The sequence below is a fragment of the Lissotriton vulgaris genome, unplaced genomic scaffold, assembly GCF_964263255.1.
Source record: "Lissotriton vulgaris unplaced genomic scaffold, aLisVul1.2 SCAFFOLD_1389, whole genome shotgun sequence".
NCBI classification, from domain to species: domain Eukaryota; kingdom Metazoa; phylum Chordata; class Amphibia; order Caudata; family Salamandridae; genus Lissotriton; species Lissotriton vulgaris.
The window spans coordinates 3,574-18,711 of NW_028240620.1; the positions used below are offsets into that span (position 1 = coordinate 3,574).

At 43.1% G+C, this 15,138-nt stretch overlaps 1 protein-coding gene across 1 annotated transcript; it reads right to left on the bottom strand.

Moving 5' to 3' along the window:
• Positions 1-8,584: 8,584 nt before the first annotated feature.
• Positions 8,585-11,879, bottom strand: LOC147672931 (uncharacterized). The gene has a single exon (XM_086947909.1). The coding sequence runs from the start codon at positions 11,316-11,318 to the stop codon at positions 9,681-9,683; it is 1,638 nt and encodes a 545-aa protein (XP_086804035.1). The 5' UTR covers positions 11,319-11,879; the 3' UTR covers positions 8,585-9,680.
• Positions 11,880-15,138: the final 3,259 nt, after the last annotated feature.

Consider the following 15,138-nt stretch of genomic DNA (forward strand, 5'->3'; position numbering starts at 1 on the left):
ATGCTCGCTTAGGTGTTGGACGTCTATTGGCCCATATCTAAGGGTTAATTTCCATAGGGCTGTCAGCAAAACTGTAATTATTTGGTCAAATCCTCGTTTTTGTAACATAATAGATAACGTCTGCGCAGCAGGCTTGTGCTCTTGTTTTATTTCTGTTGTTTATAAGACAGCTTTCAGGCTTCCTAGCAGGTTTACTTGCTCTGAGTAGGCAACAAGCAGACGGAGACGCCGGTATCTGCACCTATCTAATTGATTGGTTTTAATAGTGATGTACGTCATCCGTTTGCACTTGCACTTCACGTCAGATCATGGATTATGCGCAAAGTGCAGTATTTATATGATCTGTGCTTAAGTCGTTTTAAATTAACAAGAATTGTGATTGTTTTATTACGTGCTGTAAATATCAATGTTTTAGGCGTTATGGCATTAACCGCTGACAATAAACCTTTGCCATCAAGTACCAAAACTGCAGGAATGCTCAGTGGGTTGTGCGCTGCTAGATTTACCATGGACGTCTGTGGAAGCGTGTCCCTCCAGAAAGTAGAGTAGATCACACAGTGGGAGTCAAGAAAGGTTTATTTAAGTACCACAGCTACAGAGACCCCATCCTTCATCAAGCTGAGACCGAATGACAAATGTAGAGAATCATGACACCGGACGACACACCTTCTCCCCCTCACACATTCTAAACTTAAAGAAAATAAAAGGAAACTTAACTATGAATGCAAAGGATACAAAGAACATCATAGAGAATGCATGTAGGATCTTTGAAGAACTCAACAAAGCGATTTTATAGGCAAAGAGAAAACTGTGGTGCATAGGAACTGGGAAAGAGCTCACTTTAAAAAACACAATCGTGCAAAACATCTGGGAATACATTTCAAGTGAAGTGGCCCAGAGCCCCTTTCTCCTGCAACAGGGTCTTCCACCTCAGAGCCCGAATCAGGCTCACTCGTCTTTATTGCATTTTTGAAAACCTTGATAACCTTAAACGGAAGACTGAATTTGGATTTGGGAGACTTGATCTTGACCCAGTCTCTCACGTCGACCACTGTTCTCTTCACAGCCCTCCTTTTATCATACAAGATCTGTATTTTTTTCATCACCTCTTTCTCTCTTTCCAGTCCTCAATACTGCCCACTGTTAGGCCTGGTTGCATTGGCATGAGACTCCCTTCAACTTCTAGTACTGCCATGTCGACTTGGTAAGTGCACCCACTGACCAGTCCCTAAACCTTCCCTTTTCTACACGGTAGCCATAGGGCGGGGTGCATTGTATGTGAGCACTGTGCCACTGCTATTCAGTGCCACAGTGCAAGTGCTCCCTATGTTAATTTGATGTCATGGATTAATGACTCCATGATTGGCTTATTTGGTTAACATGTCAGACCCTAGTACAGTGCATTGCGTGTGCCCAGGGCCTGTACGTCAAATGCTGCTGGTGGGCTTGCAGCACTGATTGTGCCACCCACAGAAACAGCTTGTAAAGTGTGTCTCAGGACTGCCATTGCAGAGCCTGTGTGCAGTCTAGTACTGCATGTGGACTTGGTAAGTGCACCCACTCACAGAATTACGTTCATTATTTCTCACAGGGGTTCATTGGGCACATATACACAATAGTAAGCACGGTTATTTTGTCTCACTATCACTTGTGTCACCACTTTTTTTGTGGTTCTCGAAAAGGAGAACAAACACTGGTTTTTCCTGTCTTTTCTTTACCTCTTACACACTCAGAGAGAGAGAGTTACCGATGATGAGAAGTGGGTAAGCTGGCGATTGTTAGTCAGCAACCCCGTTGGCGATTCTATCATGAGGTACTCTCTACCTTCTCTCACATTTTTTCACTGCTGGAAGGTGGGGAGTCTGGATGTAGCAGTTGTTGTTTTTAGTGAGACACTGTGACAAACAAGAGTAGTTGAACTGTAGAGACTCGAGTAGTTGAACTGGACACACTCGAGGGAATTGATAAGAGTATTGAAAACCCTGGATTTGTTATTTACGTTAGGACTAATTGTCTTTTAGGTGAGGCCTTATGTTGTTTATAAAGTGCACCGACAGACCAGTCTCTAAACCGTCCCTTTTCTACATGTAAGCCACCCATAAGGTAGGCCCTAGGGCAGGGTGCATTGTATGTGAAAGGTAGGACGTGCACTGATGTGTGTAGCATGTCCTGGTAGTGAATTACAGCCAATTTTGTTTTTCACTACTTCAAGGCTACCTGTCCCCACAGGCCAGAATGACAGTTTGGTTATAACACCTTATAATCTTAATTATCCCAGGGAACATGGTAGAATCACGAATTTAATATGCCTGAACTCAGAATGATAAAATACATCTTTTAGTGAAGTTGGTTTTAAACATTCTGTGTTTGAAACTACCACTTTTAGAAATAGGTATTTTCTTGCCTAACTATCCAAGCCTGCTTCTGCAGGGCTGTGTATTCCATGTCTGGTTTCTGAGTGACAGGGGTTGAGGGGGCTCCAGGAGACAGGGTGAGTCAGCACTGCGCTGAATAAACCTATCTGCATGTAGAGTGGTGGGGGGAGTAGCACCTGGGCCTGAATAGGGCTGTGCCTGCCTTCCACAATGCTGGCTCCACCTCCTGTGGTGTGTCTGTTGACCCTGGCCCACCCTGACAAAGGAAGAAGTTGTGCACTGGCAGGATGCACCCAGAACTGGTTTAGACTAGGTACAGACACTCTCTGCCTTCAGAGACAAAGTATTTGTGTGTATAAAAAGGGGGAACCAGACCCCAGACCTTTAGATCACTTCTGGGAATCAGGGAGAAGAACAAGAGAATAAGCAGGAGTTTTTGACTATCCCTATACCAGTGTGTTGATTGCTGGGGATGGCCTGCAGTGGTTTCTTTATTGCCAAGGAAAGGAGAAAAGACTTTTATGGAAACTTTCATCATCTTACAGAAAATCTCCAAGGTCTAGAATTTGAGCTTGCCTCCTGTCTGAAGTCTCAGGGATACAAAGACTTCACCCCATCTGCTTGCCTGCATCTGGAACTTGCTTTTCTGGCTGCTACAGAAGGAAATTGCCAAACCGACGCCGGCGAGCAAAGCCATAATCTGCATCGAAGCCGTGAGCGCTGCTCTGACTTACAACGTAGACCCGACGCCGGCCGCCGTGCTATATCGACGCCAACAAGCGACTTCGTAACCTGCCACAAGCCCTGAGCGCTGCACCGACTTTGTGGCGTAGGCCCGATGCCAGCTGCTATGCTGCATCCTCTCCAAAGTCGACATCATTGTGGAGCCGATCCTCGACGTGGGTGGTCAAGAATCCATCAACATCGTGACATTGTACGGAACCGTGGTTTCGGAGCTATCGTAAGAAAACAACACCTCCCCTGCTTTGTGCAAGCATCGAGGACCTGACGCGTAGCCTCCCCTGAAGCAAGGAACCGACACAGCACAGCGCCAACTACGCTGTGAGCTGTCTTTGTTTTCACTTTTCCAAGGTACTGTTCTTTGTGGGTCTGTTTTGACTACGCGCTCGAAGCCGCGCACCTCACGGTCGGCGCCGTACTTTGGGATTTCTTTGACCTCGGCGTCGTGATAAATCCAGTTGGGGTTATCTGTTGCTAAAAACTGCGTTTAAGTGAATAACCTATTTTTGAGCTACTTCTACCATCTTATTTCTGCTTACAGTATTGTGGATTTTTGTAGTTTGAGTCTTGTGTTGAGTCTATATTAAGAATACTTATTTTTATAAAACCTGTGTGGTGTACATCTGTAGTGTTTTCCCTGTATTACTCTAAGTGTTCACAAATGCTTCACCACTTTCACCACAGGCAACAGCTTGTTGCAGAGTCTCTAACAACCTTGACAAACCTTTCCACCACACCATTGCTTTGTGGATGGTACAGGGACGCCTTCTTATGCTTGATCCCCCTGGAACTCCGAAACTCTTCCATGACTAAGGTTGTGAACTGAACACCATTGTCTGACAAGAGTGTTAACTGGAAACCCTCACGTTCAAATAACTCTTCTAGAAACTCAATCACTTCACCAGACTCAACGGAATAAACCACCTTTGATATCAGGCCAATGGGAAAACATATCAATACACACGATCAAATAGAGATCCTGAGTCTTCAACTTCACAGGTCACAAAATATCTATAGAAGTGTACACCACGGACCAGTAGCCTGTTCCCTAATAACCATGGGTTGAGTCCTGCACTTCAATATCCTGTCATAACACACACATTCAGCACACTCATGCACCAACCTCTCTACATGTACATCCATGGCAGGCCACCAATATTCTTACCTGATACTTTGCTTTGTCTTGGCAATGCCCATGTGCGAGGTGTGAGCACGCTTTACTAGCTTATCCCTTAGTGCAAGGGGTGCAACCAATTTACTACCACACACGAGGAGACCATCCTCGCCCGCCAGATCATCCCTAACTTGCCAAAAGCCTTCGAGGACCTCCTCACAGTCCTTCTTCTCACACTAACCACCTGTGACCATGGTGAGGGCTTTCTGCAAGTCTAAATCGATCATGTGATGTTCCCTCCACTCTCTCTCTGAAATCAACCCTTCGCTAATCACACACAAATTAATTCCTTCCTCCAATTATTCACCTCCAAACCTCTCAACATCATCTGTCTTGACAGACAGTGTGCCAGAACAGTAGAGCCACAACCCACTTCCGTATCCTATGGGAGACAGAGTCAATGCCTTTCTTGGAGAATACCTCCCTAAGAGGTTTGTGGCCAGTACGAATTCTGAACCTTTTCCCCCACAAATCCTTTCTCAGCTTGCGCACTGCCCAGGAAAAACCCAGAGCTTCTTTCACCACAACAGAACAGTTGCATTCAGCACCCCTCAAGGGCCAAGAGAGGAAAATAATTGTTTTAACCTCCCCATCAACCTTTTGCAAAATAACTGCTCCTAACCCCTTTGAGCTGGCATCAGTGATGAGATAAGATTCCTTTGTGGGGTCAAAACTTCCTAGACAAGGTGCTTCATTCAGATGTGTCGTAATGCACTCAAACTCTTCCTCACAGCCCTTGGAACAAACAAATGTGCCTCCCTTCTTGAGGAGAGACCTCAAACAAGAGGTTTTCCCTGCAAAGTTCGGAACAAACTTGTGATAAAATTCAGCCATGCTTAGAAACTTTACAAACTCTTCTTTGTTCAAAGGGTTGTGCAAATTACAAATGGTGCTTACCAATGAGTGTTTAGGTTTGATGCCTGCAGCAGACTCAAAATGCCCACGGTACTCTAATCCTTTGACATCAAATTTGCACTGGTCAGCAATAAGGGTGAGGTCAGCATCACATAACTTCTTCAATACTGACCTCAGCCTCCCATTATGTTCCTCAAGATCCACACCAAAGATGAGCACATCATCTTGGTACACCTTGACACCGTGAAGGTTTCCAAGAATGCCCTCCATCGCCCTCTGAAAAACTGAGGCCACAGAAATCAGTCGAAAGGCATTCTTAGAAACCTAAAGGTACCAAAGGGTGTTACCCAGGAGGTAAGGTCCTGGGAAGAGGAGTGAAGGCTCGGAATGTTCTGAATAGGAGTGAAGGCTGGCCTGGTGATAGGCGGAGGTCAAGTCCAAGGAAGAAAAATACCTTGCCCACTCAAGAGAACACAGCATTTTAGTTATGTGGGTGAAAGCATAATGATCAACAATAACTGCTTTGTTGAGCTCCCTCAAGCTGACACAGAGCCTAGCCTCCTCATTGGCTTTGCGGGCCATCACAACAGGAGAGACCCACTCCGTTGCTTCAACTTCTTGAATGATAAACTTGGCTAAGAGATTGCCTAATTCAACTTTCATGCTCTCCCTTACTTACAGAGGTACATTTATGACCTTAGCTGCTTTTGGAACAGAGTTAAATTTGACTTTTATCCAATGTACATCGTTTTTTAACAAACACAGTCCACCAGCAAAGACCTCAAGGAATTCCTTGATCCAGTCTCAATTAGCATTACTAACAACCCTAACTGGTGGTAATTCGTTTAGGCAGACAGATCTCATTGGGATAAAGGCAGATATGTAGATCATGTTGATGGAAGCAACTTATGAGAGAGTCCCGCTTCATCGACACATAGATTTTACCAGGGATGACTCTTCCCTTGAAGTCAATTGTGCCCCAGAAATAACCCAGCAACTCAATAGTCACCCCACCATAACCTTTTGGTCTAATGTCTGGCTTAAACAGGGTGGCTTTGCTCAGCAGATTACACTCATAAAATGTTTTGGGGACTAGCGGTATCTTGGCCCCAAAGTCGAAGAGCATGCTCACTGGAGCATCAGTGATCAAAACTAGCTCCTGAGGGCCATCTCCAGCATTCCCTGTGACAGGGAGAACATTGATTCCTTCCAAATCTTCTTCATAAAGATCAACTTCCCTGACTTTTTTATGCCCGTGGCCCGTTCTGCAGCTCTTTGAGACGTGACCTTTTCTCTCACAAGTTTTGCACATGGCCTTCCAGCCTGGGCAGTCTTTAACCCATTGACTGTGGTGCGAATTTCACCGCTGTGCGGGCATATTAATGAGTGGGTGCAGTTCGGACAGCCCCTAGTCGTCCTCTGCACATGCCCACTGTGACGTTAGGGGGCAGTCCGACGCACACAACGGGTTAAAGTTGGCGATATGGCCAGAGTTGCCACACCTGAAGCACTTCCTCTGAAAATTCTTTGTGTTAAACAGCTTTGAAGTGGTGTTCAATTTGGGTTTAACAAATCTATCCACCACCACCTTGACATTAATGTTCTCCATTTTATCACCTGTACTGTCTTTGCGTATAATGTCAACACACACTTTTGAATGCCCATGACTTTTGGCTATGGTCAGCACTTCTTGAAGCGATGGTGTGTCTTTTTGCCACAGGGCATGTCTCGTTTTGTCGAGGGCGCATCCTAACATGAACTAATCTCTTAAGCGATCCTCTAAAGCGGCGGCAAAATTGCACGGGGAAACCAATTTGCGCAAGGATGTTATGTACTGTTCGACCGACTCATTCTGCCTTTGCATTCTTCTCCTGAAGTGATATCGTTCAAGGACAGTACTCACTTTGGGGAGGTGGTGCAAGTCCAACTTTTTAAAGCAGATCTCGTATTCATCAAGAGTGGCAGAGTCACTATTAGAGAGTTCAGGAAGGTGTTCAAAGAATTCTTGTCCTCAGAGCCCAAACAATGCATTAACCATGAGGCTTTCCTCTGCACTTAAGGAAGTGCCACAGACACGAGCATAATGTGTGAAAACCTTCTTCCACTTCAGCCACGAGAGAGGAGGAACTCCAAGAGATGCCAACAAGAAGGGAGGGGCAGTGACATTATGTATGATGTACGTACAATGTTTTGACTTAGTTACTACTTAAGGGTGAACTTCAGTGATCTGCTTACAGTGAGCGATATCCACAAGCCTTATAAACTGTGCGCATCAGCGAAACTGCGTGCAACGTCAGCAATTAAAATTTAGGCCAATGAGCGCAATCCCAGAAACTTCATTTGCAGTACGCATCAGCGGAACCATCAGCCCGATTACTGATGGCACATATTTATACAGTGAGGAGTCACTTTAGTCTGGTGCTCAATTACATGTGTAGATATGAGTCTGGTGATGCCTGATAACTGAAAGGCACATATTTGTTTAACTACAATTTCATATATGTCTGATTTATTATTCCTATTACAGTGCCTTCTACCTTGAGAAGGCCCGTCGTAGACCAGTGTGTGGACAAAACCCATGCAGACAAATCAAGGACAAAGGGATTGGGACATGGTCTAGGGACACTGACAACAAATCCTACATCAAACCTCATGTTTAACTGATGGAGCGCTATGAGCGACCTGAAGCGATATACTGAGAAAAAGTAACCTGGAGAATTGCTGCAAATTCAAGTAAATTAAAAAAAACTAATAAAGAACTACATATCACAACTGTGTGACCCGGAAGGCGATTATTACTCAACATAGCCCTTCTTTGCGATCACCTTACAGTGCTCAAATTATCATCCGCGCTAGAAGAAATGGGAGTCTGGGGTGTCTGGTCACAGAAGCTCATTTACATACAAAAGGGGGTGACAGCCTGTTCACAACGCACAGCACAACTTGTTTACGTAAAATGCTTGTACACAGAACAGTGTAAAGTCTTGTGTTTTTTTTTCATTTTCTTTAATATATCCTGCACCTCGCTCTCTTCTTCTCTTTCTCTCATTTCAATTCATCATAAATTACTCAATTTCACTATTGCTTTATCAGCACGGCACAAGCCGGGGGGGGGAGGGGTAGCCACAGTTTAAGGGGTCCCCCCACTATTATCTAGAAACGGGACTCAGTTCCACCTAGATCCTTAGTCTGCAACTGGTAATTGTTACTTTGTGCCCCAGCACTGCAGACACAGGCCTCTGAGTGTTTGTTTGTGTGAGTGGTGGAAGAGAGGAACAGAGAACTTGACAAAATTAGCCCTTCTATTGCTTAATACATTGTAAATGTGAAACAGTTTGGGGCTTAAGGGCTGGATAAAGAATACCGTCAGGAAACAAACGCAAATTAAAAGAACATTTTATTTATTCACTGAAAACGGTTTAAAAATGTAATTTCCAAGTTCCACATCTCTGTTTAAAAATATTTACACTTTCAGTCAATTCCGAGTTCAGTTACAAACTGATAGTGGGAAACACATATGATGTATAAAAACTATAACCGAAACATTATTTTTACATTATTTTATATTTCTTGTTTTGAAACTGAGTCTGTTGCTTACAGTGACTCAATTCTGGTAAAAAGTAGAGTTTGGCGAGTCACAAAATGAATAGGGAGAGCCAAGTCGGAAAGGAACCAAGGGGCGCACTTAGTAATAAGGCCTGAGTCACGAGCTGATCCATCAACCGATAACAGTGTGTAAAAGATGCAGCAAACGTTACTTAAAACAAGGTATATGCTCTTTTATATCTGAAAATAGGTTATTTCTTGAACACCTGTGCTTCACTTTAGTTCATTACAGATACTGCAGTGGCATTTGTTAATAGTAATACATACATTTTACCAATGAAGCTTCCATCTCCAGAGCTCTGACAACATGTCCACTCTGGGTGTGTTGGGTTTATACGTTTTATCACTAATCTGACAAGTTAGCTGAAAATACACCTGTTAGTCCCAGTATTGTTCAGTGTTGCTTTTACAGGTATTGTGGTCAGGTGCGATTGAAAGTTTTTCTTTGTATCTCTTCTTCACCAAATAAAAATCTTTTAATCCACATTGTGCTCATCTCCCACTGTGTATCCTGGTACATCATGTCACTTTTCTATGTGTACGGAAGTGAACAATCACTGGAAACAAGCACTTTTATAATTCTGCAAATACTGTTATCTGTTTTTCTTCTTTACTGCTATTCAGGTCTTCTATCATTGGTATTTCAAAGTCCCACATAATTTTAATTTTATATTTTTCCGTAATTCATTCCTCTCACAATAACTGCACTGTTCTGCTCTTGTCTATGTCCTCAGAAATTCTTTGCGGAATCTCTGCATCTCTAGCATTATTTCCATGTGAGTTAAATGAAGGAGTGTATTCACTGAGGGCTGTGTGGGATCGACAATTGACAAAAGGCCTTCTCACTTTCATTGCCCTTCTATGTTTTCTCCCTGTGTGTGTATTCGCTGATGACTTTGAAGGTGTGATAACCGACTAAAGCACTTTGCTCATTCACTGCACTTGAATGGTTTTTCCCCTGTGTATGTTCGCTGATGTTTTTGAAGGTGTGATAACAGACTAAAGCACTTTGCACATTCACTGCACTTGAATGGTTTTTCCCCTGTGTGTGCTCGCTGATGTCTTTGAAGGTGTGATAATTGACTAAAGCTCTTCACACATTCACTGCACTTGAATGGTTTTTCCCCTGTGTGTGTTCGATTATGACGTTGAAGGTGTGATAACAGACTAAAGCATTTTGCACATTCACTGCACTTGAATGGTTTTTCCCCAGTGTGTGTTCGCTGATGTCTTTGAAGGTGTGATAACCGACTAAAGCACTTTGCACATTCACTGCACTTGAATGGTTTTTCTCCTGTGTGTATTCGCTGATGACTTTTTAGCTTTGATAATTGACTAAAGCTCTTCCCACATTCATTGCACTTGAATGGTTTTTCCCCTGTGTGTGTTCGCTGATGACGCCTTAATGCTGAAGAGCTGCAAAGACTACTGTCACATTCACTGCACTTGAACGGTTTTTCCCCCGTGTGTGTTCGATTATGACTTTTTAGGTCTGATAACTGTCTAAAGCACTTTTCACATTCACTGCACTTGAATGGTTTTTCCCCTGTGTGTGTTCGCTGATGTCTTTGAAGGTGGGATAACAGACTAAAGCACTTTGCACATTCATTGCACTTGAATGGTTTTTCTCCTGTGTGAGTTCGCTGATGATACCTTAATGCTGAAGAGTCGCAAAAACTACTGTCACATTCACTACAATGATACGGTTTTTCCCCCGTGTGTGTTCGCTGATGTGTTTGAAAGCTTGATAATTGACTAAAGCTCTTCACACATTCACTGCACTTGAATGGCTTTTCTCCTGTGTGTGTTCGCTGATGCATTTGAAGGCTTGATAACTGACTAAAGCACTTTGTACATTCACTGCACTTGAATGGTTTTTCCCCCGTGTGTGTTCTCTGATGTCTTTGAAGGTGTGATACCCGACTAAAGCACTTTGTACATTCACAGCACTTGAATGGTTTTTCTCCTGTGTGAGTTCGCTGATGATACCTTAATGAAGACGAGACGCGAAAACTACTGTCACATTCACTACAATGATAGAGTTTTTCCCCCGTGTGTGTTTGCTGATGTCTTTGAAGGCGTGATAACCGACTAAAGCTCTTCACACATTCACTGCATTTAAAAGGCTTTTCCACTATGTGTGTTTGCTGATGACTTTGAAGGGATGATAACTGACTAAAGCACTTTTCACATTCATTGCACTTGAATGGCTTTTCTCCTGTGTGTGTTCGCTGATGTTTTCGAAGGCTTGATAACTCACTAAAGTACTTTGCACATTCACTGCACTTGAATGGTTTTTCCCCTGTGTGTATTCGCTGATGTCTTTGTAGCTCTGATAATCGACTAAAGCACTTTGCACATTCACTGCACTTGAATGGTTTTTGTCCTGTGTACGTGTGCTGATGAAGCTTGAGTAGTGATGACAAACTAACGCTCGTGCTGCATGTGTAGGATTCTTCTTTCTTGGTTAGTGTCTCTGGGTCGGGTATATATTTGTCTACATCCCATGACTGCATTTCCTGATGGGCCAACATGGCTGATAAAGCACTTGTGTTTTTCTCACACATTTAATATGTGTGCGGTATTTTACACGTTTGATTTCTGTTTTAACAATAAAATGCAATAGCCACCAAATATTTGCCACACTCCTAATACGTAAAATGTGTCTTTGTAGGCGATTGTGCCTTTAGATTGGATTATGGCTATGCACGCTTGTAGGTAAAGATGTATCTTCCTTCTGGACGGTGCAAATTGGGACAGTCTGTTGTATTATAGATACAAGAACTCCTCTTTCCTTTACCCGTCAATTGTCAGGCTCCGCTCTGTTGTGCTTTTCTCTAGTTACTGTGGTTTAGCCAGAAAGAGTTTGCAATTCTCCTAGAGCACGGAATGATGGCTTGTCATCATCTTAGAAAACAGAGCACTGCGGTAATCACATCATACCAATCCGATGATCAAAGCTGGTGTTAGGCACTTGTTTATAAAGGAGGCGGTTTGTTATTATTGTTGCCTTAATTTTCCTAAGGTCATTTCTTTATCTTGTGGCGTGGAGGTGCACAGCTCAGACTCTTACAATCACTGAACTGCCCTTGACACTTCATCCGGGATCTGTCAGTTTGTGTGCAGGTTCCTCTGTCGCCGACTGCGCTGATGTTTTCCTGAATACTGTAGCTCATTATTTCTGCTATTATTGAAGATTTACAGCCTTCGCTTCATTATTGATGGTCATTTCACACATTCAAGGCTTGTTTTCTGTTGGATGTAAAGATATTTAAAATTACTAAATTGAAACATAATGGAATGAGAATTCACAATGTTTAACTGGTTGTAAAAGACATTTCAGGGGAGATTTACCAAATCTCAACACAATGCAGTGCAACCGTTCCCCCCACCCTCCGGGGAGGCTGCGATGTGCGACAGAGGAGCAGGAGAGCCCCATATTTTCCCTTTCCCTTGCGCCGGCACTGATTACAGTGGCCCTGCGCCATGCACACACCTTAGCACCAGAGCGCTAGGGTGTGTGTGTGTGTGTGTGTGAGTCCAGCATCGGTTTTGTACAGGAAGGACACCCTTCCTGTACAAAATACTGTCAGACACGAGGGAAGGCTTTTACCACTTTGTATGCATGTTGTGCAGTGCAGCACGCATGCAAAGTCAGAAAAGGAAGGAGAAATTGATTCTCCTTCCTTGTGTCTTGTTTAAAAGGGTGCAGTTTTCTCACGCTAAACCCAATCTATTGATTTTGGTAAAATGGGTGGTTGCACGGGAACGCCCATGCACCCCCCTTGGTAGGTCCCAATGTGTCAAGTAATGCGAACCAGTGCTATGCGCAGTTTCACATTACTTTTACATTATTTCCAGCGCTAAAAAAAGTTTAGCGCTGGAAAGTAAATTAGGAAAAAAAGATTTTGCGCTGTTTTGTGCCACTTTTGTGATGCAAATACGGCGCAAAATATTAGTAAATCTCCCTCTTCTTCTTTACCACCTTTAAAAATTAGCAAGAAATATTTCATCATACACAGATATTTAACTAAAGGTTCTGTTGATCAGGTGATATCTTATTAATGTCTGAAAAGGAGGTGATTTACCAGTGTTCACAGAGTAACTGAGCAAAGTAAAGGCGCTCACGGGGCACCCAAGTGCTTGAGGTTTTGCTTAAGAAAGACGCATATGGTCAAGATTTCATTTAAACAACAATAGATTTTAGAAAAAGAGCTGGATCAGGCTGGGCTGCAGAATTTCCAGTAACTCTTCATGAAGTATACAACAAAAGCAACTCCATTTACACACTTCTTCTTATTCTTTCCGATTCACTTAAGATCATCTCAAATACCAACTCCTGTCTTTACTCGCTGTTCATAAGCCACCTTTGACACTTTCAACAGCTCCTGTGTTTCAAGCATTTTGTTTTCTTCTAACCTGGAAGATTGGAACATTATTGTGGTTTGAGGGGGGTTTCCTATCACCATAACATCTGTCCATCTCCCTGAAACTAGTGCAGCTTACAGAGCCTGGTTCTGGCCATGGAAGACAACTTTAAAAAGCAAGTCTTTAGTTCTTCCTAAAGTAGATAAAGTTCTGTAAGATGCAGCTCCTTCCAGGGCTTTTGTGTAAAACAGAGCGAGGGGTTCACTGTAAGGCCCGTCCTTTACATTATAAGCGCAGATAAGGCAAACAGACATTGATTCATATAATTTAATATTCAACGAGATCAGTCATTTAGTACTTATGGAGAATCCATCACAACCAATAATTTACCTGACATATCCCCGCAGAAGATGTGTGCATATTACTCTTTTTTTCCCCCCTTTTTCACCATTACATGGCATCTGGTATGACATTGTCCGTTTGGGGCCCAGGATGCCACTTTGTGACTGGATGGGCATTTGGCAGAGCGGGAGGAGGTGTCAGTTATCCACAGGTGATGCAGCATTTCTACCTTTCCATATTTCTCATCTTCAAATTTATCTAATTTCCTGTCCTTCGGTCCCCCTTCTGCCCTCTGGCTGCGCACTCACTCCGTGGGGTTCATCAGAAGTCCGATAACGGCCTGATAGTCACAAGGCCATGGATCTCACTTCTTCTACAACACTTATTGCAGACATATGGCCTAGTTTAGAGTTTGTCCAAAAGATTATTGCCACAAAACTAGGGGTGGGTGAAGAATTCATCTCTCTCGGCGTAGCTCGCAAATTTGTGCCCAGTGTGCAGAGTTCCAAAGAACTCCACAAAGTAATGCAGAACTGAGTTTTTTTTTCTCAAGCGGTTCGCCAACGGTAAGGTGGTGAGTACTTGTGAGAAAATATAACACGCTAGACCTCCTCCTGGAGGGATTTCTCATTGAAGGAGGTCACGGCAGGTCGCGACCACTCTTGTGTAGAAATCTGCCATTCTCGTTGATGAAGCTGCCACTCGATTAGAATGTCAATTCGAGCAGCAGAAAGCAGCAGTGCCCTCTGGCGCAACGCGTAGAGCTGTTCGTGCTGATTTTACAGTGCGGGACTGTTGGAACTGGGGTCACCAGCTTCCCAAGGGTAGCATAGCACGAGCGGGTAGGCATCCGAAAGCTTATGTGTAAAGCGACCATACAGCACATGCAACCACTGAGACAGAAAACTGGGCACGCAATGAGTGACGCCACTCCAGTGAGTATGTATAAAAATTAAATAACTTTTATATATAGAGCAGAGTCAGGGTATTCAAGAATTCACAGTATTATTACCTTATTGGCCTTCCTTTCAAATACATGTATTTCAACACTTGGCAATAAATACTAGGTGAATAAATATTAAATATACGATAAATACTGAATATTAGATAATATCAAATGTAGATAACCACAGGCATGACCGTAGCCTTGCTTCTTGTCAACACCTGTAAGGAATACATCACAAAAGGCAACTAAATTACATTACATCATATTAGATCTGTAGGCATTTTACCCACTTCTCACCAAGCAAGGGTGAGTGTTTTACAGCAGAACACATGTAAATAAATAACTGTAGGCTTCCAGTAAATGTAGCATTAAGTGGGAGAAAAGCATTTCATTAAGAATAAACATCCCCTTGTGCAGGATTAGCCATTTTAAGAATCACTCCCAGCAAGAGTAAGCATTTCCTAGATTAGGGCTACACATTTCCTTAGTTATAATACATTTCAGTAGACCAGAAAGAATATTCTCCTTAAGCAGATGAAGAACTTCCTATGAAGCCAACGTAAAACATGTCATCCAGATTCAGACCAGCTTTATGGAAATTAATAACAGATCCCTATGTAGGGCTAAACATTTCAACAGATGAGCATGAGCATCCTGGGCTTGGCTTACGCCTTTAAAACCTTTCCTTATGTAAATAGAAACATCTCCTTTTTCAGGAGCACGAATATCCC

Bases quoted from the DNA above. Each gene is read 5' to 3' on its own strand.
- LOC147672931 (XM_086947909.1), bottom strand. From the start codon at position 11,318: ATGTGTGAGAAAAACACAAGTGCTTTATCAGCCATGTTGGCCCATCAG.